The sequence below is a fragment of the Beauveria bassiana genome (genome assembly GCF_000280675.1).
Source record: "Beauveria bassiana ARSEF 2860 unplaced genomic scaffold BBA_S00005, whole genome shotgun sequence".
In the NCBI taxonomy this organism is placed as follows: Eukaryota; Fungi; Ascomycota; class Sordariomycetes; order Hypocreales; family Cordycipitaceae; genus Beauveria; species Beauveria bassiana.
Genome location: NW_007930840.1, coordinates 111,980 through 139,164, shown reverse-complemented (window position 1 = coordinate 139,164; position 27,185 = coordinate 111,980). Strand labels below are relative to the sequence as shown.

General features: G+C 54.6%; 11 protein-coding genes across 11 annotated transcripts; 6 read left to right on the top strand and 5 right to left on the bottom strand.

Annotated features, from left to right (window-relative positions):
- Positions 1 to 230: 230 nt before the first annotated feature.
- Positions 231 to 2,041, top strand: BBA_02348 (hsp70-like protein; the record flags this gene model as incomplete). The annotated part of the gene is made up of 3 exons (XM_008597445.1): positions 231 to 351; positions 415 to 541; positions 595 to 2,041. 3 exons carry the CDS (start codon positions 231 to 233, stop codon positions 2,039 to 2,041), a joined length of 1,695 nt encoding a protein of 564 aa, XP_008595667.1.
- Positions 2,042 to 2,848: 807 nt separating this feature from the next.
- BBA_02347 (respiratory complex assembly protein Rmp1) lies at positions 2,849 to 4,278 on the bottom strand (the record flags this gene model as incomplete). The annotated part of the gene is made up of 4 exons (XM_008597444.1): positions 2,849 to 3,459; positions 3,516 to 4,113; positions 4,166 to 4,189; positions 4,246 to 4,278. 4 exons carry the CDS (start codon positions 4,276 to 4,278, stop codon positions 2,849 to 2,851), a joined length of 1,266 nt encoding a protein of 421 aa, XP_008595666.1.
- Positions 4,279 to 5,987: 1,709 nt separating this feature from the next.
- Positions 5,988 to 8,494, bottom strand: BBA_02346 (fungal specific transcription factor; the record flags this gene model as incomplete). The annotated part of the gene is made up of 6 exons (XM_008597443.1): positions 5,988 to 6,873; positions 6,927 to 7,091; positions 7,154 to 7,779; positions 7,829 to 7,914; positions 7,967 to 8,370; positions 8,424 to 8,494. 6 exons carry the CDS (start codon positions 8,492 to 8,494, stop codon positions 5,988 to 5,990), a joined length of 2,238 nt encoding a protein of 745 aa, XP_008595665.1.
- Positions 8,495 to 9,039: 545 nt separating this feature from the next.
- Positions 9,040 to 10,722, bottom strand: BBA_02345 (4-aminobutyrate aminotransferase; the record flags this gene model as incomplete). Its single annotated transcript, XM_008597442.1, has 6 exons — positions 9,040 to 9,086; positions 9,139 to 9,272; positions 9,337 to 9,510; positions 9,589 to 10,446; positions 10,506 to 10,541; positions 10,592 to 10,722. 6 exons carry the CDS (start codon positions 10,720 to 10,722, stop codon positions 9,040 to 9,042), a joined length of 1,380 nt encoding a protein of 459 aa, XP_008595664.1.
- Positions 10,723 to 11,104: 382 nt separating this feature from the next.
- On the top strand, positions 11,105 to 12,762 carry BBA_02344 (succinate-semialdehyde dehydrogenase; the record flags this gene model as incomplete). Its single annotated transcript, XM_008597441.1, has 4 exons — positions 11,105 to 11,125; positions 11,179 to 11,266; positions 11,336 to 12,580; positions 12,641 to 12,762. 4 exons carry the CDS (start codon positions 11,105 to 11,107, stop codon positions 12,760 to 12,762), a joined length of 1,476 nt encoding a protein of 491 aa, XP_008595663.1.
- Positions 12,763 to 14,422: 1,660 nt separating this feature from the next.
- On the top strand, positions 14,423 to 16,157 carry BBA_02343 (amino acid permease; the record flags this gene model as incomplete). The annotated part of the gene is made up of 3 exons (XM_008597440.1): positions 14,423 to 15,188; positions 15,243 to 15,832; positions 15,885 to 16,157. The coding sequence occupies 3 exons, from the start codon at positions 14,423 to 14,425 to the stop codon at positions 16,155 to 16,157; spliced, it is 1,629 nt and encodes a 542-aa protein (XP_008595662.1).
- Positions 16,158 to 16,649: 492 nt separating this feature from the next.
- On the top strand, positions 16,650 to 19,352 carry BBA_02342 (POPLD domain-containing protein; the record flags this gene model as incomplete). The annotated part of the gene is made up of 1 exon (XM_008597439.1): positions 16,650 to 19,352. One exon carries the CDS (start codon positions 16,650 to 16,652, stop codon positions 19,350 to 19,352), a length of 2,703 nt encoding a protein of 900 aa, XP_008595661.1.
- A 317-nt stretch (positions 19,353 to 19,669) lies between these two features.
- BBA_02341 (glutathione-dependent formaldehyde-activating enzyme) lies at positions 19,670 to 20,202 on the top strand (the record flags this gene model as incomplete). Its single annotated transcript, XM_008597438.1, has 2 exons — positions 19,670 to 19,768; positions 19,870 to 20,202. The coding sequence occupies 2 exons, from the start codon at positions 19,670 to 19,672 to the stop codon at positions 20,200 to 20,202; spliced, it is 432 nt and encodes a 143-aa protein (XP_008595660.1).
- Positions 20,203 to 20,307: 105 nt separating this feature from the next.
- BBA_02340 (uncharacterized protein) lies at positions 20,308 to 21,895 on the bottom strand (the record flags this gene model as incomplete). The annotated part of the gene is made up of 3 exons (XM_008597437.1): positions 20,308 to 21,319; positions 21,427 to 21,660; positions 21,723 to 21,895. 3 exons carry the CDS (start codon positions 21,893 to 21,895, stop codon positions 20,308 to 20,310), a joined length of 1,419 nt encoding a protein of 472 aa, XP_008595659.1.
- A 1,671-nt stretch (positions 21,896 to 23,566) lies between these two features.
- Positions 23,567 to 24,583, bottom strand: BBA_02339 (taurine catabolism dioxygenase TauD; the record flags this gene model as incomplete). The annotated part of the gene is made up of 1 exon (XM_008597436.1): positions 23,567 to 24,583. One exon carries the CDS (start codon positions 24,581 to 24,583, stop codon positions 23,567 to 23,569), a length of 1,017 nt encoding a protein of 338 aa, XP_008595658.1.
- An 824-nt stretch (positions 24,584 to 25,407) lies between these two features.
- On the top strand, positions 25,408 to 27,146 carry BBA_02338 (uncharacterized protein; the record flags this gene model as incomplete). The annotated part of the gene is made up of 3 exons (XM_008597435.1): positions 25,408 to 25,785; positions 25,904 to 26,152; positions 26,271 to 27,146. The coding sequence occupies 3 exons, from the start codon at positions 25,408 to 25,410 to the stop codon at positions 27,144 to 27,146; spliced, it is 1,503 nt and encodes a 500-aa protein (XP_008595657.1).
- Between the last annotated feature and the right edge of the window lie 39 nt (positions 27,147 to 27,185).

Below are 27,185 nucleotides of genomic sequence, written 5' to 3'. Positions count from 1 at the left end.
AACCAGACACGGACGAGTAAAAAAAATCAAGGTCCCTCTGATTTTTTTTGACGACCCCACCATCTAACTGGGCCATCACCGCCCTCATTAAATTGCTTCTTCTTTGCTACACCTCTTGGCTTGTCTATATCGCAGGCTCTGTCGAATCTTCCCATCTTCTTCTTTTCTCCTAGTCGGCCTTCTTTTAACGTCTCCTTTTTCGCCTAGTTTTCGTACATTGCCCCGTCACAATGGCTGCGCCTGTTGACCCCAGCGACCGCGTGGTCCTCGGCATCACTTTTGGCAACACCAACAGTTCCATTGCGTATACTGTTGACGACAAGGCCGAAGTCATTGCCAATGAGGATGGTGGTACGTTTCTCGCGTTGCTCCAATATCATTTTAACCCCGCCAGATTTACTGATCCATTCACAGACCGTCAAATTCCCACTGTCCTCTCCTACGCCAACGGCGACGAGTACTATGGTGCTCAAGCCAAGGCCTTCCTTGTCCGCAACCCTAGCAACACTATTGCCTACTTCCGCGACTTCCTCGGCAAGGAGTACGTCTAGAGTCAAACACATGCGACTTATACAGTACTAATCCGCGATCTAGCTTCAAGTCGATCGATCCCACGCATTGCCACGCCGCCGCCCACCCCAAGGACATCTCTGGCCATGTCTCCTTCACCGTTCAGGACAAGAGCCAGGGCGAGGAGGACGAAGAGGTCGAGCCCTCGAATGTGTCCATTGATGAAACCGCCACGCGCTTTCTCCGTCGCCTCGTCAGCGCCGCCTCCGGCTATCTTGGCAAGACCGTCACCTCAACTGTCATCACTGTCCCCACCAACTTCAGCGACAAGCAGCGCGAAGCCCTGACCAAGGCTGCCAACGCCGCCGGTCTCGAGGTTCTGCAGCTCATCTCGGACCCTGTCGCCGCGGTGCTCGCCTACGACGCCCGCAAGGAGGCCGTCATTAGCGACAAGGTTGTAGTTGTTGCCGACCTTGGCGGCACCCGCTCCGACGTGACTGTCATCGCCTCGCGCGGCGGCATGTACACCATCCTTGCCACCGTCCACGATTACGACTTTGCCGGTGTCCATCTCGACAATGCCCTCATGGACCACTTCGCTAAGGAGTTCATTAAGAAGCACGAGGTCGACCCCCGCAACAATGCCCGCTCCCTCGCCAAGCTACGCCTAGAGTCCGAGGCCGCCAAAAAGGCCCTCTCCCTCGGCACCAACGCCCAATTCTCCGTCGAGAGCCTCGCGGATGGCTTCGACTTCTCCTGCACCATCAACCGTATCCGCTACGAGACGGTGGCCCGCAAGGTCTTTGAGGGATTCAACCGCCTAGTCGAGAGCGCCGTGAAAAAGGCCGAGCTCGATGTGCTCGATGTTGACGAGGTCATCATGTGCGGCGGCACCTCCCACACCCCCCGCATCGCCAACAACTTTGCCAACATTTTCCCCGAGACCACTACCATCCTGGCCCCCGCCACCAGCTCCACTGCCATTAACCCCTCGGAGCTGCAGGCCCGCGGCGCTGCGCTCCAGGCCTCGCTGATCCAAGAGTACGAGGCTGCCGACATTGAGCAGTCGACTCACGCCGCCGTCACCACCCTCAAGCACATTGCCAACGCCATTGGCGTCGTCACCGTCGGCCCCGACGGCGAGACGTTTACCCCCGTCATGCAGACCGAGACGGCCGTTCCCGCCCGCCGCACCGTCCACGTCCCTGCCCCCAAGAACGGCGGTGATGCCCTCATCAAGGTCGTCGAAGGCGGCACCCACATCAAGGTCACTAAGCCCGAGCCTAAGGCCAAGACGGAGCAAAACGGTGAAGATGAAGACGACTCCGACTTTGACAGCGACGACGAAGACGAAGAGAAGCGCGAAAAGCTCTGGAAGGTTGGGTCGCCTCTCGCCGAAATCGCCGTCAAGGGCGTCAAGGCCGGCGGCAAGGTCGAGGTCACTATCAATGTCCTCGGCGACCTGAGCGTTACCATTACCGCCCGCGAAGTTGGCGGTAAAGGCGGTGTCCGCGGCACCCTTGCTGCGTAAAGACGATGAATAGCAATGGAGAGAGAAAATGTCCATGGGTAATGATGACAGGAATTGTAAACGTGTTGATAGGGAGAAGAAGGACAACGAACATGCACGCGCAACGAGCGTTGAGGAGGAAAACCAACGCCACGAGTCAAGAGAGCGCAGGAATGATAGAATGGGTATCTCAAAAAGCGGCTTAAGGTTTTTTTATAGAAATGAATTATTATCTCTGTTATAGATGACTACTCTTTTTTACCAATGCGAAAATTTACAAAGTGAATCATGTTTCGAGACTTGGTGAGTGTAATGGGCTCGCGGCTGCTCAACCATTTTGACAAGCCACAACACCAAATGATGGCAGATATTTGGTCAGCCCTTGAAAGTGACTGAGAACAAGGGCATCAAAACAAGGTCATAGAGTAAACAAGAACGATTCAAATAAAAGCTGCCAAGCCATCTATTGTCCCAAAGTTTTCCCATGTCGGTACCGCCAAAAACTCCGTTTGTACCAGCCAGACCCATATACTACCAAACCATCAATTGTCCGCCCACCTATCGCCGCACAAAAAGTTGAAATGATAAACATTTAGAAAGTCGCTTAAACTGAAGAGTGAGAAATGTGATAGATCAGTGGGCGAAAAAGAAAAAGATCCAGATAATAAGTCAGTCAAAACAATAACGAAGTCGCCGATCAACTCGCTCTGTAACTGGGAACTGGGAAAGCAAGTTGCCTTTCGCAAGGCTGTAGTAGTGTAAAACAAGGAGTAATCACAAAAGGGCTCAGGATGTAGAAACGGTAAAAGCCGGAAAGTGACCATGCCATTAAGCGGCAAGGCCTTCCTGACCGGGAAGATGCCAGGCCACGAAATTATCGCGAAGCTCATCTTCGCCGACCTCACGCTGGTGCTTGTAGCTCGTCTCTCCGCGCCCGTTGTTCTCTGTTCCTGAGCTGCTTCCTAGTGTCGGTACCAGGCTTGCCATACTGTCGCTACGACTGCTGCGAACAGCGTGGTGATCTTCGTCCAGGTGTGAAGACTGCCGGCTGTTGAGTGGAGTATGGGATTTGCGAGGGCTAGGGGAGTTGCGAGAACGTACGCCGCCTGTGACGGTGGAAACGCTCCTGTCAGAAGAGGCACTGAGTTGCCGACGATGATTGCTAATGCCAAGGCGGCGAAAATCGGATGGGCGCAGAGTACCTTTGTTGCCAGGGTCGTCATTATCCAAGTCGTCGGGGTCTGTGTTGGAAGAAGAGGTATCACGCTTGGCGGATCCCGTCTTGGGAGCCTTCCAGCCGTTGCCGCCTGCAAAGATATCCTCAATACACTCATCTGCAGGAAGCTGCGCCGGCTGTTTCGACCATGATGCTGCTAATGTGCGACGATAGAGGTCCTGGACCTCGGCATTGTCGCGATTTTTGCTAAAACTAGGAACAGCTGATTGAATCATACATTAGTGTCGTGTCGTAGGCATCGGCTTGCTTGCTACTTACGCCCAGTTTCATCTTCAATGTGATTAGGGTCCATGAAACCGCCGATTCCGCCGAATACAGGAGCAGTTTTGAGCGGAGGCGCAACAAAGTTGCGGTCGCCGTCAATTTGAACCATGAGAATACCAATCTTGAGGGTACTGTTGATTTTGCTGTCCTGCATAAGGTATCTTCGAATAATGCCTTCTTGAGCCGGGCGACTCTCCGAACTAGCTCGTCGTTTTGAGTTTGTAAGGCTGATGCTGCTTCCGCCAGTGCTTTGCTTGCGGATCTTGGGAGGTGACAGGGCGTCTCTGCTGTAGGGCTCGCTCTCCTCGACGAATTCACTCAAGTTCAGCTTGATCTGGCCGAGAGTGATTTTTTCGGCGACAGCAAATTCTTGCAAAATCTCGAGTTCAAAGGGACACTCGGAGAGCATGTTGTTCTTATCAATGGAGATGCGAATGGAGGGCACAATTTTGCTAAAGTTGTAGTCGACTTTGTGATTTGCGATGGGGCATTTGTTGGTGCGCCCACGGTGATCTGCGTGCATGGAATGAGAAAGATGCCATTTTATGTACGAGTTGCCGTTGACCAGCGGAACGTTGTTCAAGTCATATATCTGTGGTTTGTCAGTTGATGACGACTCAAGCGACGTCCTGGAACGGGCTTACCTTGAGGTGAAGCTCAAATTTTGGCTATGACAAAGTGTTAGCAGATAGAATGAGCGAGAGGCTTTGCGTGGCGGATATACCTTGCGACTTTTGCCAACTGTTGGAAGATGCATGTTAGCAAAGGTTAGAGCTGACTGAATGAGAGACAGGCAGTCGGGTTGAGGCGTAAAGTAGGGGCGCGGAGCTCTCCGTGCCGTTTGAAGGGGGACGTGAGGCAGCAATTAGAGGACGGAACGAACACAGCTAGAACGGCATTCGATGGTTACAGGGGAGGACATGGACTGTGCAGTGAAGAAGGGAAACGGGCCCATCTCGGCTTACTCAGAGAAGACATGACAGCAGGCGTTATCGCCGTGGCATGGCAAAGCCGACCAGTCCGGGGACGATGGTGAGGGTCGCAGTGGGCTTGCACTAAGGGCAGGGCGAGACGTGTGCGATGATTCTAGAGGGGTGCGTGTTTGAACCCAAAAGATGGCAGATTATGTGGGCAGGGGATTGATTTGCAAGCCAGGAGATGCGGCGTGGCGCTTCTGAGTTTTGTGCGATTGCGGCTAGGGAGTGTGGGAACGCAGGGAGAATTGGTGGTCGTTAGTTGGTCGTTTAGTGGTCGAGAATCAGATGGGACTGTGCGTCTTTGATCTTTTTGTGGACAGGACAGGCCCAGACTGGTGAGACTCGGGTACGTGGTTTCGAGAAGGGAATGCTGTTGGCGGCGGTTCGGGGCGCTGAGCATAGAAAACGAGCAGAAAAGGGTTGCCGCTAGGCCAACAGGCAGGCCATGTGGCAGGATGGGATGCGCTGCAGTATTGTGTGTGTCTCTGATGACAAGTTCCTGGCAGTGGTGCATGTGATGATGACGCGCGCAGTCGTTGCAAGAGAGAACTGGAGCAGCGGGGCAGTAGTGATAGGAGAGGGCTGTGGAGACGAGGCTGACAAGGACAAATAATGGAATCAAAAATAGTGACCGGCAGAGCGGTGCGGGAAGATGTTGTATATGGCGGTAGATGAATGGCGGAGGATGTTTGGTGAGTGATCAAATTGATGCGAGTTGAACGTTGCGAGATGCGATATGAATGGGATGAGGAAACTCGAGGGCGACGAAATCGTTGTTTGCAGAGAAAGGCAAGGCAATAGGCGCATTCCGCAGGCATTACTTCCTTGCAGCCTTTTTGAAAATTCGAGCTGCGTTGGGTTTAGCGCGCCAATTTCCCAGTACCTAGGTAAGCATCTTGCCAGCTGTCAGTTACTATCTCCACCAGATGCCAGCAAACGGGTGCGCCCCAGACGTGCGAGCCACATCATTCGAAAGAAGCTTTGAATACATTCGCATCGATGATGCCCTCTTCTTCTCTTCTTGTCCCCCCTATGTTTCTACGATACACGAGGCGCCTGACACACGCACCATGACCGAAACAGACTGCCCCGTACAACACAATGGCTTCGGCATCCCCCCCCAAGGCGTCGACTTTGTAATACTGCCCGTCTGCTGCCTCATGCGCTGCGACGCACCTTCATGCCATGTGGCATAGCAACTATTCCCTCATTGGGACCACTTTACCGCTTGGTCTTCATCATATCACCTGGTCTTGTTTGACTTCTGGGAGGCTTCCGGCGCACTCTTGTGTTACGTGGACAGCCCTCCGCACCTTGCATGTTGAGATTTCTGGACACTGACGTGGCGAATCCGTTTACTGAGACGAGCTGAACCAGGAAGGCATATTTTCATGAGCTGTTTCGCACACAATATACAGGTTTTGAGTTTTCACTTGACCGGGCGATTTGCTCACTCGCGTATTGCAGGCCTGACCACGCTTTATCAAAGCTACAGCGAGCCCTGAAAATTCGTGTCCAAAAACGACGGCAGCTCATCCAAGCTCTCTGGAAAAGACGCAAAGTTTCCATCAACCCCAAAAAATGGTGTGCACGACGGCATCAACAGGTGATCCTCTCTCCACGCCGCCTCCGTCGGTCTCCAGCCCTGGCCCGCCAGAGGCGCCATATCTTCCGACGTAACAATGCTGGTCGTCGACTCGGGCGCCGATGGATGCTTCTGCACCATTTGCTCCCACTTTTTGAATTTGGCGTAGTCCGACTCTTCAGAGCCCGCAGTCCCGCTCGCATCGGGATGGCGCGTATTCATGCTGGCAATCGCCCGCTCAAACGCCTCAATCAGCGAGGCCTCCGAGTGCCACGACTGGCTCCCCGACGACATGTCCTTGAGCATTACCACACCGTCGCGCAAGGCCTGCCGGAACCGGTCTGTGTTCTGCGTTAGGCACTGCGTGGTGATGACCAGCAGTGCGGCGCGACACGAGCTGAATTCTGTGTACGACGCCCGCGCCAGTCCGACGCTCCTCGAGATGATGCGACACGCATCAATGACGGACAAGGCAGCCTCAGCGCAGTCGTGAACAAGAGTCGAGCGCGGGCTTCTTGACACTGTGTCCGATGATGGCGTCGAGCGGTTGCCGCTGTCGAGCGGGCCGTCCTGTGGGAGGATAAAGATTCTGCCGATAAACATGCGTACCATGCAATATTCCAGTCTAAGATGCATTCTCGGGCGAAATGAACCTGAAGCGGGCTGCTCATTGTTATACAATGCCGTAATTCCTGAACCTTCCCACCATTTGACTAGCTCAGACTGGAGCTGAGCAAGCTTCTTGACGCAGTCTGAAGTCTCTGATTTAGGAAGAGTCCGTAAATTTGACCTGAAAATTCACCTGTCAGTGGCCACTCCCGATTCCTCATATAGATGGCTTACATGGTATGCGCCACTTTGGACAGGTACCGAGTAAGCTGTATAGTGGTGAGTAGGAGCTCGGGGTTTCTGAACGACAGTGACGGCCCAGGCAGCGGAGAGGGTAGATCTGCGTCAACGTCCACGCTTGCAATAGAAATTGGGCGACCGTGGAATATGCCAACTCGTCTATGAAGCATTAGAGTTTCTGAATCCAGTAGAAGAATTTCAAGAAAACAAACGCCACTTACTGCTCAATAGTGTAGAGCGCCCACCAGACTCGATTCCTAGTTTCGCGAATGCGCGCATCTATATCGTTGGCAGGATGCTTACGATGCATGCCGTTCTGGATGGCCAATTTCAACGCTAGGTTCAAGTATATATATGCGAGGCCGGATGCATCTACCGGGAGCGTGTATATGCCCATCAGCAGGCATGCCTGCACGCTCTCTAGCGAGGATGCCGCAATGACCTCTGGTAAAAGATGGGCAGCTTTTCGGTAAAACTGAATGCCGACTGCATCTTCGCTGAACTGCTTCGAGTCACCTGCCGAAGTAGTACCCTTGCCCTCCGCTATGGACTCGAGATAGGCATACTGAGTGCCGATGGCGAGAATCGTGAAAATCATGGACAGGGTGCCAATATCTCGATTTGACAGCGCCATTGGATTCTCGTACACTACGTCCACTTGGCTGCATAGCCAGTCTCGATCAACAAAGCTGTAGTTGGCTTCCGCGTGTTGGAAGAAGCAGTGAATAAGAAAGTCTGTGATGGAGCGTGGTGGTAGCGAAGACAAGGGAACGAGCGAGCCGGCGGGGGACCGAAGCTCATCGGGTCGATAATACTCGTCAAACACTATCGAGGGTTTCGTTGTTTCCTAGTAAAGTTAGTCTCATAAGAAATGATTGTCAGACGATAATCTATACATTTTGACCATGTCGTGCTACGCTTTGGTCTAGCCAGTCTTTGATGCGCATGGAAAAGTTCCAATGCGAAAACTCGCCCGAATAATCTGCACCCAGTTAGAATTGAGGTTGAAGAGCCAGCATTAATTGAAGACGTACGCATTACGTTGCCATCCAGAGATTGCATGGTAATTGACTTGTCCACTTCATCCTCGTGTGATGTGACGGATGGACTGTGGCGGCTGTCTGCCTCCTCTGCCAGATTCCGAAGCGTATCCAAGTCCAGTGGCATCTCAGGCCCAGCGTGGCTGCGCACAATTCTCTCGAGATACTCCAGCCGCTTTAATTGCGCAGAGGGACCATGGTCAACGCCCCGCTGGCTGCTAGAGGTAGCGTGTGTGGGAGAGACGGATGAAGGCGGCCGCCGTGCCAACATGCGACGGCTCGGCCCCGACACGCCCCCGACATCTCCCGTAAACTCGCACCGACGCCCTAAGCGAAAGCATCTCCGACAGGGCACGCCGCCATCGCACCTCTCTTTTTGGCGGCGACAGATGTCACACCTATCGGAATGTTTTAGAAGCGAAAGAAAACAGGCAGTGGTGGTCAAACATACGCCCGAGCGGCCCGCTTACGCTCCCTTTCAAGGCTTCGACTGGAGTCTGAGGGGCGATGTTGGTTGCTCATGGGGCCAAACCAACGGCATGAACGAATGCTGGATTAGTTTCGACGTATAAAAGCGTAATGTGCATGGTATGGATTGAGAAGGCAAGATCTCGGAACGACGATGCACACCACGGCAGCCAGACCCACCACCACCATCCAGCGCAGCGGACCGTCGTCCTGTAGCGTCTAGAGCGTTAACTACGTACTCGGCCGAGAATTCCCTAATGTATCTGGAGAGTTTGAGATTAGACAAGGAAGCATTCTTATCTCTGTACATGAGAGGTTATGCCACGGAGCTGTCAGAAATGACCATCCGCGGCTACAAAGTTTACAGTAGACTTTGTCGCTTGAAGACGCCTGGAAGGCGCTGAGAACGCTGATTTCAGTGCAACCAACAAGTACAATATCACCATCTCCAGCACTGCAACACAGAGCTTTACTTGGGCTAAAATGATTCGGGTCTTGAAAATCTATTAGATACTATATACTGGTTTGAGAACACTTTCTTCTCACTCTGAGATTAAATACAATGCGACGAGTCAATAACTTGATTATTACGTCGCCTTCTACAGGGCCGAAACCACAGCCTCTATGGTGTTGATGAGGATAGGAACTATGGCCATTAGTGAAATGCGTAACATAATATTGTTTTTTTAATTACTGACTGTGAGTCTCGTCGAAGATGAGCATTGGTCGAAGGCGAACAGTCGAAACACCGCAAGTACCAATGTTGACGCCGCGCTTCTTCATGGCCGCAACGAAGCCAGCAGGATCCTGGACGTCGAAAGCAATAAACGTACTGTACTTTGTTAGAAAGAAACGACCATGATACTTGGTGGAGAGGGAGAAAAAAAAATCCTTACCCTTTACCTTTGCCGCGTAGGTTCTGAATCTGAGTTGGGTATTTCGAAGCCAGCTTCTCGAGCTCAGAGTACAAAACGCCACCAACACGCGCGCACTGCTCAACCAGCTTGTTGTCAAGAATCTCCTCGACGACGGCCTTGCTCAGCAAAACTCGAGCAGGATCACCAATCCAGCTACATCCAGTATAATGTTTAGCCTCGCAGACAACCCTTGCCAACATGCCACAAAAAAAAAAAAAAAAATAAACTCACGTGTTGAACTGTCTATACGCCTTGTCGGGCACCAGCATCGGGTTCCCGAAAAAGTAGCCCGCCGTCTGCGCCTTTTTCGAAAACGTCACCATGTCCGGCGGCGCATCGAGCTGCCAGTGCTCGTGGCCCCAAAACCTGCCCGTCGCGCCAAAGCCCGTCTGCACCTCATCGACAATCAGGCACACGCCGTGTTTGCGCGTCAGCGCCCTCAGACCCTGAAAAAACGCCGGCGACGCGTGGTTATCGCCGCCCTCGCTCTGCACGGGCTCGACAATTAGGCCCGCGACGGGGCAGTGCCACGACGTGATGAGCTCCTCGACGCGGTCCAGGCAGCGCCGCTCCTCGGCGTCGTTGGCCGCGGCGTGCTCGGCGAGCGGGTACCGAAGCTGCGGGAACGGCGCCTGCGGCCAGTCAAAGGCAGGGATGTCGAGCTTGTGCACGGCCTTGGAGCGCGTCGTCGACAGGCTGCCGAAGCCGCGGCCGTGAAACGAGTTGGCAAAGCTGAGGATGGCGAGCGCGGGCGAGCCGGGCTTGGCGTTGTCGAGGCACGACGACACCTCCTCGGGGGTCCAGGCGGCGTCGCCGGCGACGGCACGCTGCTTGCGACGGTACAGCATAAAGGCGGCCTTGTAGGCGAGCTCGTTGGCCTCGGAGCCCGACTGCGCGGTGAAGATCTTGTCCAGCCCGGGAGGGGCGGCACGTAGCAAGCCGTTTTGGAGAATGTCGTGCCACTGCGCAGAAGGGTAGTTGCCGATGGCGGGGCGGTTGATGAGGGCGGAAATCATCTCTGGGGACTTGGCCGCAGCAGCAAGCGCGGGATTGTTGTAGCCAACAGGAATAGAGGCAATTTGTGAGTAGCTACACCAACCACTGTCAGATTGTTTGAACCTTTTCGAGGGTTGGAGGCTGAGACTTACACGTCGAGGTATTTGTTGCCGTCGACGTCAACAATACTGTAAAACTGGTTAGTTGGTGCTGAGAAAAAGTGTCATATAGCACATACTAGGTTCCCTCGCTTTTGTCATAGTCGACGACAAAGTGCACAGCACGAGCGTCGAAAATCGTGTTGAGCTTGTCCGTGGTGGCCTTGGACACGGGTCCGGGTACCTGGCTAATCATGGCAGCGGCAGTCATCTTGGTAGCACGACAAAAATATCTTCTTTGTAGATTCTTTTGGTGCTTGCTATATAAGTTGCGTTCCAAAATTGTGCTTGACCCCATGTATATATCGTGCAACCATACTGATGCCAAGTCATTCGGCAGAATGTGCGCGGCCGCCGACGCCGAAAGTGTAGACCGGCCCGGTCAAAGTTGCCGGTCCCACTCTGCCGCCCCGCGACCGGCGACTGGCGGGACCGCCAAAGATCAAAGGCCAGCGACATGACAGGACAATTAAACGTGCGGGTACGAAATGGAATAATTTCCATTAATAAGGCATATGATGGGATGCATGTTTGGCCAGAGGTGTTGTAAACAGCACGTCTTTCTTTGTACAAGTCGTTAAGAAATCGTCGTCATGTCTGTACTCCAGGACCGTGTAAGTCAAACATTTGAAACAAACGAGACACGAAACACTAACAATGGGCACAGCTAGAAGACCCTTTACTTTTGCGGAGCGAATGCTACGTCGACGGACATTGGGTTGAAGCAGCTTCTGGCAAGCTCTTTTCCGTGGACAGTATGACCCCTCCTCAGAGCCATCGCCAACCAAACCAGTACACTTCTAACCCTTTCATCCCAACAACAGATCCATCCACTGCTGCCATTGTCGGGCAATGCCCCGAGTTTGATGAAGCCGACACCGACGCCGCCGTCCTTGCCGCACAGCGCGCCCTGCCCGCCTTCCGCCGCACGCCGCCGCGGCAGCGCGCCCAGCTCCTGCGCCGCTGGCACAACCTGATGCTCGAGCACGCCTCGGACCTCGCCCTCATCATCACCTGCGAGAACGGCAAGCCGCTCGCCGACGCCGCGGCCGAGGTCCGCTACGCCGCGAGCTTCCTCGAGTGGTTCTCCGAGGAGGCGGCGCGCATCGCCGGCGACGCGCTGCCGGCCAGCAGCAACCCGGCGTGCCGCATCGTGACCCTGCGCGAGGCCGTCGGTGTCTGCGGGCTCGTTACGCCGTGGAATTTCCCCGCGGCCATGATTACGCGCAAGGTTGGTCCTGCGCTGGCGGCGGGATGCACGGTGGTGGTCAAGGCGCCTGCCGAGGCACCCCTCACGGCGCTGGCGCTCGCGGAGCTGGCGCGGCGGGCGGGTGTTTCGCCGGGCGTGCTGAATGTGGTGACGGCGTGTGAGAATACGGCGGCGGTGGGAAAGGTGCTGACGACGCACCCGGTCGTCAAAAAGGTGTCGTTTACGGGGTCGACGCCCGTGGGGAAGCTGCTGATGCGGCAGGCGTCGTCGACGCTCAAGAAGCTGTCGTTTGAGCTGGGCGGCAATGCGCCATTCGTTGTGTTTGAGGACGCGGATCTCGACGCGGCGATCAAGGGTCTGGTGGCGTGCAAGTTTCGCCTCTCAGGGCAGACGTGCGTATGCGCCAACCGGGTGCTCGTGCACCACGCCGGCTACGACCGCTTCCTGGCCATGCTCGTCGACGTGGTCAAGACGTTTCGCGTAGGCGACGGACTGGACCCCTCTACGACCCACGGACCGCTCATCCACGGCCGGGCGGTGCAAAAATGCGAGGACCATGTCCGGGACGCGGTCGCCCAGGGCGCGCGGCTACTCACGGGTGGTACGAGGCTGCCGCCGCTGGGCGGCAACTACTTTGGCATGACGGTCTTGGCGGACATGAAGCCGAGCATGCGCATCGCCCAGGAAGAGACGTTTGGGCCTATTGCGGCCGTCTTTTCGTTTGATACAGAAGAAGAGGCAGTTGCGCTGAGTAACGATGTCAACGTAGGGCTTGCAGGTTACTTTTTCAGCAAGGACCACAGCCGGTGCTGGCGCGTGGCAGAGGCGCTGGAGGTGGGCATGGTTGGTGTTAATACCGGTAAGGGCAATGTTTACTGCTGCAATACCTCTATGCCTCTTTGCTAAATTAATTTTCTAGGAGCCATCAGTGACCCAGTGGCGCCGTTCGGAGGTGTCAAGGAGAGTGGCTTTGGTAGGGAGGGCAGCAAGTACGGTATCGATGAGTATTTGACAACAAAGATGGTCATGATGGCTACATAGACTTGGGATAGCTAGTAGTCTAGAAAGCTGTTTTCTTTTGTTCTCAAATAAATCTTCTAGTGTGCAGTATTGAGCGCATTCTATAATTCCCATGCCAGGGACCGATACACTTAAGCTTGCTTAAATATTTTTCAAGGTCAATTTTTCGGAAAAAGTTTCAGACAACGCTCAAGGTGTCAAGTGTTACAGACATGTCACGGCCTGAATTTCAGCCGGCATATCGCATGCTCTATTTACTTGTGGCGCCGCCGAGTGGGCAGCCAAGCCGGCAGCCGGCCCCAGCGTGGAACCGGGAAACTGGGACCGGAACCGGGACCGGGACCGGCTATGCAGCCACCACCAGGCCTGCCAACCGCCCAGGGCCAATCCATTACCCAACCGCTACGGTTCATTTTCGTGGTATGAAACAGGACTATGCGTACTCCTGACTAGCAAGGAAACGTTGGAGAATGGCTTTTCCCCTTTTTTTTTTTTAAATGAGGGACATGTATGGTTTATGTTTAATTTTGCGCGCCAAGCCGTCGCTAACCGGGCAGTTTAGTCGCTGGACCTTGTCGTTACCCCGGATTGCCTGCCCTGCACTTTGATGTCGGAAAAAGCATGCTATTGGAGACGTAAACTTTCAGCGGCTGTGCACTTTAGAACTTTGATGAAGGAGCGTGTCTTTGCGCTACAGACCTCTGTGTGTGTATGGTTATTGTTGGCATGCGAGCCTTGAACGCCTCAAATTTATAGTGCCATCGACAGGCGCTGCCAAGAAATGATCGGTTTGCAAGCCGTGCTGCAGATCACACGACAATCGACACCATTATTTAGCATCTCTTGATGTTGAAAGGCACAATTGCTCATGATGCCTCTGCTCGCCAACTCTCATATACTTCCTACTATCACTACTTTATCATGCTCCCCGCAATTCCCCATGCCGCAGTGTAAAGGTCATCTTTATTCCTTGCCCGGGGCCCCGGCCGACTCGGAGACTAGAACGGTGGATCGCGCCCCATGACACTAGGTTGGTTGACCACTGGTGATGGCCACTCGGGTTATGGCTGCCTGATAACCACACCACTTGGCTGGACGACTTGGTATGATTCGCATTGATGCCTCGTCTTAAGTGTTTGCTTGAAGAAACGTTCCTCTCCGATTACCTCCGACTCGATATTCGAAACGATTCCGTCTCCAAGTTCGAGTAGATTGAAGTGCACTTGTTCCACCGCGGCCTACTTTAACACTGGGGTAATAAGCGAACCTGGGGGATCTCGCCGTTCTCGGGGCAAACACCACGCCACTACTGTCGGTACACCCGTCTCTAGCGTGCCAGTCTTGATCATGAGTGGTTTATCAGTGGAAACTTGCTTTCTAGTGTCTCCGTCCGTTATCAGTCCTTTCCCTGCAACCCCGACCCAGCCGTGGCGCCTTTTGCCCTGCTGCAGAGAGTGGCGCTGGGGGGTACCGGAGTAATGTAGTTGAACATGTTGTGTTTCCAGACAACGCTGAGTGAGGACCGCGCCGCTGACACGCTTATCCCCAACACTCTGTCTCTCTGCTCCTTTTACATCTCCATCCCACTGTTGCCGAGTTTTTGTCTTTTTTTTGCAACTCTACTTTTCGTTCTTTTTCTCATCTCTTCTTCATCATTCATGGTTCCATCTTGGTGACAACAATGGAAGTCGAAGCGGCGCCCACGCCGCCGCGCAGGCTCTCCCGCCAGGAAGCCGCCGCCGCCGCCATCAAGGACACGGCGGTGCTGGAGCAGCTCGGCCACAAGCAAGAGCTCAAGCGCAACTTTTCCATGATTTCCATGCTGGGCCTAGCTTTTGCCATTCTCAACACCTGGACCGCGCTGGCCGCCTCCATCACGCTCGCGCTGCCGTCGGGCGGCTCCAGCGCCGTCATCTGGGGCCTCGTGGTCGCCGGCCTGCTCAACCTGTGCCTGGCCGCCTCGCTCGGCGAGTTCCTCTCGGCGTATCCCACCGCCGGCGGCCAGTACCACTGGGTGGCCATTATCGCGTGGAAGCGCTGGGCCCGCGGCCTCAGCTACGCCACGGGCTGGATCAACGTGTCGGGCTGGATCGCTCTGACGGCCACGACGGGCCTGCTCGGCAGCACCTTTGTCGTCAACATTATTTCACTGCTGCACTCAGACTATGAGCCTAAACCGTGGCATCAGTTTTTGATTTACATTGGATTCACCCTGGCGGCGCTAGTCATCAACGCCTTCTTAACGCGCATCCTGCCAATGGTTACGCAGGCCGGATTCCTGTGGTCGCTGGCAGGCTTTGTCATAATCAGCATCACGATTCTGGCTTGCTCATCGGGCGACTATCAGAGCGGCGAATTTGTGTACACCCAATTCACCAACGAGGTTGGGTGGCCTGATGGTCTTGCCTGGATGCTGGGACTCTTGCAGGGTGCTTTTGCACTGACGGGTACGTGTCTCGCCACAATCAGGACAATATAATGAAACTAATGCGCCTTGAAAGGATTCGATGCCACCGCTCACATGATAGAAGAAATCCCGGACCCCCAGCGTCAAGGGCCTAAAATCATGTTGTACTGTATCGGTATTGGCATGTTCACCGGCTTCATCTTTCTCACCTGCCTTCTTCTCGTCACCAAGGACATTGACGCCGTCATCAAGGCACCGTGGGGACCCCTCCTCCAGGTCTTTATGGATGCTACCAACAGCAAAGCCGGTAGCGTGTGCATGCTGATTTTCCCCATTGTCTGCATGCTGTTCACAGCCATCACCATCATGTGCACCAGCAGCCGCATGAGCTATGCCTTTGCCCGAGATCGCGGCATGCCGTTTTCTAGCGTCTTTGCCAAGGTGCATCCCACGCTCGACGTGCCGCTCAATGCACTGATTTGGACTGCGGCATGGGTAATCATTTTTGGGTGCATCTTCCTGGGCTCGAGTAGCACCTTCAACGCCATCACCTCGGCGTCTGTTGTTGCCCTGGGAGTGACTTATGCCATCCCCCCTGCTATAAACGTTCTTCGTGGGCGTCGCATGCTGCCCGAAGATCGTCCGTTCAAGATTCCAGAACCGTTTGGCTGGATCCTGAATATTGTAAGAAACTGGCCATTCAAAGAAGTCTTCAGTGTAAGCTAACATGCCGCAGATTGGAATTCTTTGGTCCATACTCACCACGGTTCTGTTCGTCTTCCCACCCGAGCTTCCCGTTACTGGCAGCAACATGAATTACGCCATTGCTGCCTTTGGAATCATCCTTCTCATTGCCGGAGGAACGTGGATCTTTGATGGCCGCAAGAACTACCATGGACCTCAATTAAATATTGAAGGCCTAATGCAAGGAACAGTGGAAGGTATGGACCCTACAGAAGAGAAATCGGATCATAGTCCAAGCAACGGAAAGGAAGAGTGGGTGTCCTAGGAACTCATGTAAAGTCTTTCCCGCGAGGCGACGGCGCTGCGGCGTTTACGCTAGGTTGCGTGTGGCTGGCTATACTTGACGGTAGACAAGCGCTCAACTTGAGAAGAAATAAATAAGAGAAAAAGAACAATAAACAAGAAATAAAAAACTTCAAAATGAAAACGACGAGAGTAGTAAGAGGAATGAATAGAATAGTACAAGAATAGCAAACATTCTTGGTATATTGGCGTGTTACCATCCATCATATGTAGTTACAATATATACAGCACAGCTTCTAGCGGATAGCCAGTAAGAAACTTGACATGTTTCGAATTTTGGAGATTTAGATTTCATTTTCCATATTGATATAGATCTATACTATCAAAACCCGGCCAATAGTCATGGTGGTTGACCGTTGCAAGGACGGCATCTTGCCAGCCCCACCAAAAAGTTGAGAATCTTCAACTCGGTTTCTCTTTCTTCATCTTACGCGTCAACGCCTCACCGCCAGTCATGAGCACGAAGCAAGCTCCTGCTGGCCAAGGTGGATCCGGTATGAGCAGGAAAAATGCCAGCGGCGCGTCCTCTGGCAGCCGCAAGGACAACCTGCCGCCGCGACGCCTTCAAGTCCACCTCGCCCGCAACATCCCCGTCGAGCCCGCGCAGGCCGCCCTAAAGGATGGCGAGCTGGACCTGCAGGCCTTTGTGGCCGCTCACGAATTCGAGATTCGCTCTCTCGAGCAGAGCATGGCCACGTCCAAGGCCGTGGGGAGCTCGCGCGCCTTTCAGCAGGTGCCCCGCGGGCTGCGTCGACGCACGGCGAGCCACAACCCGCGCAGGGTGCCGCGACGGCTGCGCGCGCGCGCCAGGAAGGAAATGGCAGAGGATAACACGCCCATGGTCCAGTCACGACGACGAAAGCCGACTACGACGCGCGCGCGGCTACGAGCGGAGACGGCGAAGCGGCTGCGGCTCCTGGCTGCGAGGACGAAGCGACGAAAGATGATTGCAAAGGGCACAAAGTTGGGCGACAAGGCGACAAATGTCGTGCCGCAACGACCACGACCAAAGATTCGAAGGAACCAGCTAAATGAACCTCCCTTGCCGTCCTCTCGGTTCCGAAAGCGACAAATACACAAGACTTGGCTGCCTACACATCTTTGGCACGCCAAGCGCGCGAGAATGACGCCGCCCAGCAGCCCCCTGTGGCGGTTTGCCATTCCACTGACGCCTAGCGAAAAGATTTATCGACCGACTCATCGATCGCAAGGCGAACGAGGGACATTGGTATGGGATACAAGTTACATGAGCACCATTGGCCTCTACGGCCACGAGGCTGGACTGTGTCGCGTGCTGAAGCGGATTGGTTTCTGCGATGCTGTATACTGGAATGAAAAGGGAAAGAAGTGGATGGCAGGGACACGTTCACGATCTGCCATGATTAGCAGGGACCACAGCGGGCGTCGACGGCCCATGTGTCCTTGCACAGTTGTCTGGAATCCTCAGCCTGCCGTGCAAGAACAGAGCAAGACGCAGCGGCAATTATTTTTGCGTATACATCCGTCTGCGTTCAAAGAGGTGTTTGACGAATTGCTTCGACTGACTAAAACGGAAACGCCGCGTTTATACATAGAGGACCTGCGCTTTGAGATTGGAAGCATTGAACTCACTGGCCCAGCATCAACAGAGGCGCTGCTTGCGGTGCTGACCCCTCACCCTACTGCAGGAAAATCAAGTTTGAATCAAGGACAAATGTTTCAGTCTCTACACGGTCTAACAAACCCGGCGGCGCTGACTGCAAATGCAACGCTGGCCTTTACTATCCAGGATCCACGCCTTCGATATCCACCTAGACGGTTTGAAGGATGGGATGATACTACGCTGCAGGAGAAGCTCATGGAAAGCATTACGGAGTGGCCTGTAGAGCGTGAACTTGACAGTAATCTGCTGTTTGATAGGGATGCCCGACACAAAGCCTCTGGGCTGCCCACGCAGCAGTCGATTTGCAAGCGTAGGAGCGAGAGCGCGGCAGGGGCATTTCTCAAGCCAAAAGCCGGCGATCCAGAGATACCAGTTACTATCTTGGCCAGCCGATCGGCTTCTGCAACACAGGCTCAGGGATCTTGGACCCTGATGCTGCCCTGGAAGTGCGTACTGCCAGTGTGGCATAGCCTGGTGCACTGCCCTCTTATATCCGGAGGAAACCCCCGCTTCGCCGGAGTCAACGAGTCGATGCAAGTCGCGTTTGAGCGCAGCGTACCCTGGTTCCCTGCAGACTATCTGGGCACAGATGCAGGAGCCGACTGGGAGCTGACGCAACGTGGCAAGCGCAGGAAAGACTACGACAAGCGGCCCAAGAGCAAGAGAACCGAATGGTCCTCGCTCGACCTTGGCGCTGGTCGAAAAGGAGAGGTTGGCGACGGTCTAGCCTGCGACTTTGAGCTTGTCTTTGGCCTGAAGCCTGAAGGCGAGGAATCGAGTCGTCGGCAAGCCGCAGAGGAGGGAGATGCAATGGAGGGCGTCGAGATGACTGCAGCACCACCGTCTGCATCGAGTGTGAACCGACTCAAGCTATTGAACTCGGTCTCAAAAGCAGATGTTCAGGCTCATCTCGCTTCGACAGAGCGTCAAGCCCTGCCAGCCAATGCAATCACCAGCGTCCACATCAGTGTTATTGGCCGCGGGGTCGTAACGAGCTGCGCTCGCATATACCGCTTGCCCAAGCCGTCAGCCCCAGCACCTGCATCGTCTAGCGTTCAAGTGCCTTCAACCGTCCCTCACGGCACCTGTCCGAGAACGCTGCACCGGCTGCCATGTGACCTCCGATCGCAGTGGCTCTCCAAGCTTGCTACGGAGAAAACCTCGTCAAAGCAAAAGGGGTCTCATCATCATCATCCCATCGATATGCACGCTCGAAAGCGCTTGCTCGCGCAGACGCTGACGGCGCCGCAGACGGCGTACCCGCCACCGGCGGCGAACCACGACAGCATCGACGGCCACCATCCTCTTGTGCCCGACGCCGAGGATCTCATTGGGTTCGTCACGTCGGGCTCATACAACATGGCGCATGGAAAAGGCACGGCGGTGGGTGCGATTGCGGTTGAAAAGGTGCTCTCGGATCTGCGGACGGTGGTGACGCCTAAAGAGGCGAAGCTGTGCATTGTGCGAAACGCTGGCGAAAATGTTGGCTGGTTGGCGAGATGGGAGCATGTATAATAGACGTGGGGGGGAGCGTGTAATAACGATGACATGAATCACCAGCGCCATTTGGCGAATACTATTAATAATAGGATTAAAATACACATTTTTATTCTAGACGGCGTGAATGAAACGGCGACGCCAAGTGGGCAGAGGCTTGCGTTGGCGCGGATCGTCTGCTCTGTGTAGATGCCATACGAGCCTATGACGACGAAAGGCGCGATTGACAATTTTAGATTATCAATCAAACTATATGCCTTTAGCCCATTCTTCATTTCGGTGCCGTTATCTGACGGACGCATTTTCACACTTCACAAATCTACCAATACGCAACAATGACCGTCGAGCTACCCTCTCGTGTTACTGGCGGCTGCCTCTGCAAAGGCATTCGCTACACAATCACCTTTCCCAAAGATCACGACTTTATGCGCAGCGTACGTTGTTTTTTCCCTTTTCATGCACCTTGCCCTTTACCTCTCTCCCGCCCGTGCTGATAAAGCTGGGGGGGGGAAACTTGTAGGCATCAACGTGCCAGTGCTCGCAGTGCCGCAAACAGTCGGGCTGCCTCGTCTTTCGCGTGCAAAAGGTGCCGCGGAGCAGCATCACCTTTACCTCGCAGGCAACGCTCAAGATTTATAGGGCGACGCCGGGCAACGCGCGCGGATTCTGCGGCGCGTGCGGCGGCTTTGTGTTTTGGGCGGCGGATGAAGAGGACGAGATGAGCGTGTGCGTGGGCACGCTTGATGATGATGTGTTGCAGAGGCATGGAAGGGTGCTGACGTATGCGGAGAGACACTTGTTTTGCGTCAATGAGATTCCGGGCGTGACGGACCATTTACCTGGGACCAAGCATCAACGAGGGGATTGATGTGTGTGATCTGGAACTCAATTCCCTTTGGTTTACCAGCATATCACTGGGTCTTTTTTTTTTTTTTTTTTTCTTTTTTGACATTGCCTGTACTATCAGATTTTGTTAATTGAGCCGGTCAATAAACTTGACTACTTTGCCCCCCGTCTTGCTCTTTTCAAACCCGTCCGTATTCTCCAAATACACCACGACAAACATGTCTTCATCCCCAGCCTCTAGCGAAATCAGCAGCTTGACCCGATCAACCATGTCCCTCTGCAGCGCCTCGTCATCCCGCATCGCGGCGCCGGGCAGCACGCGCAGCTCGAGACACGGCACGAGCCCCTCGGGCTTGCTTTGGAGAATGGTCTGCCATTGAAGGATGCCGTAGCGCGGGTCCTCGACAATGGCGGCCAGGTTGCCAAATTCAATGTAGTTGCCCTCCCAGTCGAAGCTGAAGCGGCGGTCGCGGCCGTCGAGGCGTAGCACGCGAATGTACGGGCGGTCCGCCTCGGCCACGAGGTGCTTGACGTGGTCGGGAAGTTCGTGCAGAGAACCGACGTCGCCGGAGATGTAGCGCACGAGGGGGTTGCGTAGGCGGCACAGCGACGTTAGCACAATCGCTCCCGTTTCACCATCTTTCAATGGCATGGGCGCGGTCGTCGTCGTCGTCGTCGTCGTCGTCGCGTCAGTGTCGTTGTCACCCTCCAGGGCCACCGAGTCGGGAAAGATTTCGACAGCCATGGTGCGCGTGTCGTAGACAAAGTCTGACGACGCCGTGGTGCGCTCGCCCGTCAGGTCAGGGTTGCTGAGCGCCCAGGGGCCCGTCTCGGCGCTGGCCAGCAGCGAGCAAATCTTGACGCCATGGCCGAGCGTCGCGCGAATGTGTGCGCGTTGCGGGCCCGTGAGCACCTCGGACGTGTAAATGATCTTATCCAGGTGTATCTGGTCTCGCTCCTCTGGTGATAGCGTCGATACATGGTTGACAAAGTTGATAATCTGGCTGCTGTCCCCGGACAGCACATTGGCCTTGTACTTGACGAGCAGCTGCTGGATCTCGGGCAGCGGCATGTAGCTGCCGGCGGCGAGGGTGCAAGCGCCGGCAGATTCGATGATTTCGAGCGTCAAATCGAGGGCTCTGTATTGATTGTCACGTCAGCTCATATTGTCACACAAATCGAAATTATAACCATGGCTGTAAAGTGACAGAATCATGCGAAAAGACAAGGCACATGATCGAATTACCTGTACAAGCCTCCACCCGAGTGCATACTGACGACCCAGTCGCGTCCATTCAACATGCCGGTACTGGCAATGAGCTTCCCAAACTCGGCTCGCTGGCGGCGATTCTCGTTGACATCAGTGGCAAAGAAGAGCGGCTGGGCGCCGCGCCCGCCGCCGGTGATGCTGACATAGCTCGATTGTCGGTAGGTATTTTCGGGGCTCGTGTCGTTGACAAGTCGCTGAACTGTCGTGTATCTGAGGCTTCGATGTCAGAAAACAAAAATTAGGGTTCTGAAGAACAGCAACTGCTTTCTCACAAGGTCTTTTTGTGCAGCAGAGGCCAAGAGGTTAGCTGCTCCGTCTGGTCATCGCCGGCCGTCTCCTTGGCGATGGCGCCAACAAGATTGAAGGCGGGGGGATAAGCAATCTCATCGTTGTAGAAACAGTGCTTCTTGGCCAGTCCCAGAACGCTATTTATTGGATATACCATTGCGACGAAGCGAATGAATCTGCATGCAGTCCATGGTCTCGAGATATGCCTGGGCTTTCTCTGCTCATTTTACACTATACATAGGAAGAGTCCTCTTGCCAATAATACCTTTGCTATGTGTAAAATTATCATTACATTTATCGAATTTTTCTCAGCCGCGGCTCAGTCGTCTTCACTCGGCTTTGTATAAGTTGAGTGGAGAGATAGCTGCAGTGCATAGCGCTGAAAAGCAAGACCGTCTTGGCTGCAGATGATGATGATGTGCTTTAAGATTGCGACCCAATTAATTAGGACAGATTATTAGGTTCCTCCGGCAGCAGTTTGTACATATGTACAGATGATGCCGCGTAAAAAGACGGATACAGATTGACAGCTTGACAGATTGATCCGGGCAACCGAATCCCGTGCAAGCCGTGCAAACCGCGGAGGGCGGTAGCGGTAGCAGTAGCGGTAGCGGTATAAGCACACTGACTCAGTTATCTCGGTACTTTTTTTTCTTCACGGACCACATTGTAACTCGCTTGTCGTACCAGTGACTTGTGAGAAAAACCAATATTATGGATGCACAAGTCCCTTTTCAAAGACTGAGGTGGAGATGCACGGCGTTGCTGATTATAGCGATTCGCGGCGTTGCTTCCTTTATACGGATGGGTCAACGACGAAAAAAAAAAAAAAAAATACGCTTGTTTTTATGCGCTCATCACGCGGCTGCATAAGCACAACTCCACCATGCGAGGTAAGGGTTGGCCCATGATGCTACAGACGTAATAAAGACGCTACGGACACTACCGACGTATACTCCGTAGCTGCGCAGTATTATACGGATCAAGGTGGGCTGCATTGCCGCGCAGATGAGGCGGCTTGGGCGGATCTCGTCGGGACTCGGGAGTCGTATCAGGATCCAGCCTCGGCCCTCCAGCAGGTAAGACGGTCGGGTCAGTGCTCTCAATTTTTTTTACGATGACACCGCCACACAGTGAAACACGAGCGACGCTACTCTGATTGTTTGACCGTTGAGAGGCCAATGCTTGAAACGTGTGACGTGCTTCGTCTCCTCCGCCAGCCACAAAACTCAGCCGGGCAAGACAAGATAATCTGTACATTGATGGGAGCGAGAACTTTGTATTACACATGACACCCACACACCGTATAATACGAAGATGGCCAAGAATAGCGGGCCATCGATCAGACTAGCTAGGGCCAAGGCAGAGTTATTTACGGTACCTTCCGAGACAACGGCTGATCGGAATCTAAGTGGATGCTGGACCAAATAAGGGTTCATGTTTCGTTTTGTCCGTAATATTATTTGCTACGCAAGTGGATTTCTTACATCAGTCATCTTATTATAGACAGGCATGGGCATGGGCATGGAGCAATACATGCATGCGGTCAACAATAGGCGTATTAACAGACCTCACTAAAATGTCAGCGGCAAACCTGATTGAGGAATGAAACGACGGCTATTGATGGCAGATGGCAGATGCCAATCTGTAATACATTCGACAAGCTTCCATGCATGTCACGTCTACGAATTGCCCTAGGGGTCATCCGTACATCTGTGCCGACTTTATTGCTTGTAATACTTTCAACCTATTTATCATGACATATCCAGAAGAAACAAAAGACCTCTTTAAACCTTGGACCCAAATTTTCCATTTTCACCCCTTCGGCCTACGCAGCCAACGTCTCCTCCGTATCGCCCTCCTCCAGACCAGGAAACGGGGCCGCGTCCCACCGCACCCTGCGCAAGTGCCTATCCGGATCCGTCACCTCGTTGCGCGCATGCAGCCACCGCCTGTTGTCGATGAGGATGATGGACCGCGCCGGCAGGTCCTTTGCCGAGAGGTGGAGCGTCGACTGAGGCTGTGCCGCGAGCCGTCGCAGCGCCGTCTTGAGACGCTCCAGCGCCGCCGCCGCCGCCGGCCCGAGCGGCGTCACGATATCCTCGCGGAACCGAATCAAGCCCGGCCTGCCCTGCGCGTCCGCCACCACCAGGCTCCCACGAATCCACGTCCGCGCCGTCGGGTCCTTGATAAACTCCTTGGGGATCGCGATGCGGAACTCGGGTCGCATCAGCGTCGCCAGCGTCGCTGCGTCGAGCCGCTCGCTCAGCCGCGCCACGCTCATGACGGACAGCGTGCCCCCGCCGTACCGGTCCGGCTGCAGGACCTGCAGCGCAAAGAACCGAGGCGGCGGGTACTCGTAGCTGCAGTCGGTGTGCCAGGGAAACTCCTCCATGGTCTCGGACCGCGCCTGGTGGTTGGCCGTCTGGAAGTTGTCGGCGCTCGGCCGCACGTCCCAGAACCAGCCCCGCGTGGCGCTGTGCGAAATGGGAAGCCGGTGGTTGTGGCTGGCGTGCAGGCTTCGGATCAGTCTTTCGAGATAGCGGCTCTTTTGGTCGGGGAAGCCGAGCGTGATCTTGAGGATGCCGTCTTGTTCGAGACGCTGGGCCACGGCCGCGACATGGTCAGGCTTCTGGCTGTGGGAAAGCTCGGGGGCCAGTAGATTCGTGACTGTGAGTGACTGATTTGCGTTGATGTTGTTTTTGTTGTTGCTGTTGCTGTTGTTGTTGGAGTGAAGCGCTCTCTGGGCGGCAAAGGGCGGGAAACGAAGCCCTAGATGCGGTTTGACGCAGCTGCGGCCGAGGATCCGGCTTGGAGGACGCATGGCTGCTGCAAGTGACGCCATGATTATGATTGAATATGGAAAAGGGTTTATTTGCATCTGATAAAGATTCAAGTTGCCAGGCTCTTGCGCTGGTATTTATAGACCCTTCTCCTATACGTAGTATGAGCACAGTTTTACCCTCTTTGACAACATTGTCGCACTTGGCAGCAGCGCACAATGTACACGCACAGCAAAGTACTCCGTATAAAAGTATATGGATACATACGTGTTGATCAATCCGAAAGCCCTGCAAAGTCCATTAAAATTAGCACCCTATCCTTGTTCGTTGCTCCTAAAACGGTATCAAGCTGCAGTCTACAACATTACTTCTCGTTTGGGCTTCCGCGACGTGAGCGGACCGATACGCCGCCGCATGGACAAGTCTGCGACCCGCTGTGGGTTTTGAATGACCGTTTGATACGATGAATTGTGGAAAGCCTTGCAGAAACTATGTCTGGTATTGATTTCAATCTGACATATTATCGGCTGTTGGGCTGACGAAACGGCGAAACAAACTTACGCAGTTGCCGAAACTAACCGCCACGGCGGGACTTGTTCTTCGTATTGTATACTTGGCTCTCTGCCTTTTTTTTTTTTCCCGTTTCGTATTCTAACTACGGATCCGTACACATATTTGTTTCTGCAAGTCTTTAGCTTGCAAGTCTCAGACATATATATCTACGGAAAATCCGAAAGCTGCAAGGAAGCAGCCACGCCCAGTTCCAGCCAGCCACTCCGTACAGCAAATACTTGCACATCGTTGTCTCAGCCCGCTTCCTGTCAAATTACACAATACAAAGTATTAAACAAAGTACACACACTATATTTTTCCTTCAATGGCTGTCATGGCTGCAGACCGAATGAGACAGATCCACCTGGGTCTTGGCTCAGCTGGCTACGCAGTCGTCTCTAGAGACAGCGCCGAGCAGCAGCAGCAGCAGCAGCAGCAGCAGCAACAGCTCGCCATATTTGCCCAGGAGCACGAGGCGCACGAGGAGATTCTACTGGCCCAGTGCCCGCAGACTGTCTGGCCGCAGGGCTCCTACCGGGCGAGCTGTCCGCGACCCATCCTCGTCACCAAGCAGCACTGCGACCAGCTGCTGCAGCTGCACGGCGCGCTGACGGCGGCCATTAATGACATTGTTCCGCGGTGGTGGAGGGACACTGAGGCTCGCTTTCCGCAGCGGATGCCGCTGGCGGCGGAAGAGGAGGACTTGCTCAAGGTATGAAAAAGCTGATTCTTTCTCTGACGTCAATTGGGTGGTGGGGGGGGTGGGGGGGGGTGATGTTTCCTGCTTTTGTATTCTGAGGATTCAACGATACTGACTAGGTACAAAACAGTGGCTTGACGAGCAGCAAGACTTGGGCCATGTCCGTGAATACTCGACCTGCCAGGGCTCGTGGCGCCCCGACTTCCTCATTGAAGAGGTGCGCGCCGCCGACGGCACCTGCGCCGAAAGCTTTCGCGTCTCCGAGATCAACGCGCGCTTCTGCTTCAACGGCTTCATGCACATTGCATACGGCAGCGCGGCGCTGGCCGACATGGGCACGGAGCGGTCCGGCCTCGTCGCCGCCACCGACGGAGAGCAGGTAATATGAGCGCCCCACGCCTGTTACTTGATTCTGTTCCTTTACCCTTTTATGCTCGTTGTCTTTGCATCGTATAATTTATCCCAAAATTCTAACCCTATGCCACCATGATGTTTAGTTCCTTGACGGCCTGCTAGGGCTCTTTCAACACGACAAGCCCCTCCATCTCCTCAAAGGCGAGGAACGCGGCATGGACATTCAAATGTTTGTCTACGCCGTGCAGCAGCGTCTCGGCACCGCCCCGCGCCTCATCACCCCAGCCGATCTGCGCCTCGCCCCGGACGCACACGGCCGCACAACGCTCTGCTGCCTCGCCTCGCCGGATGCCGCCGGAACCCTGCTGCGCACCGCCGCCGGCGAGCTCGTCGAGGAAATCCACCAAGTCGGCCTGGAGCTGCGCCAGCACGAGCTCCTGCAGCTCGACCGCGACGTCTGGCGCCACCTGAGCCTGCGCTGCTTCAACGACATGCGCACGGTGCTGCTCGTGCACGACAAGCGCATGCTCGGCATCGTCCTGCAGGAGCTCGACAACCTCGTCGCGCGGGGCGTGCTCACGCCGGCGCAAGCCGCGGCGCTGGACCGCGGCATCGCGCACACCATCCTGCCCGGCTCCCCTGAGCTGCAGACGCTCATCATGAAGAAGAACAAGGACGAGTACATTTTGAAGCCGGTGCGAGGCGGCAAGGGTGCCGGCATCGTGTTTGGCGAGGAGATGAGCGTGGATGAGTGGCGCGCGGCGGTGGAGAGGCTGCGGCGGCGGCCGCCGGTGGTGGATGACGAGGCCGGCTTGTTTGTGGTGCAGCGCAAGGTTGAGCAGATTCGGTACGACGTGGTGCTCAAGAAGAACGGCGAGGTTGGACGATTTCCGCTCGTGGGCACATATCATGTCGTCAACGGACGTTATCTGGGCATAGGCATCTGGCGCAGCAGCGCAGAGCGCATCTGCGCCGTGTCTACTGGAGGTTCGTGGATGTGCTCTGTCATGACCCCTTGACTACCCAAGACGTCTGCTCTGTTTACTATTATATAGACA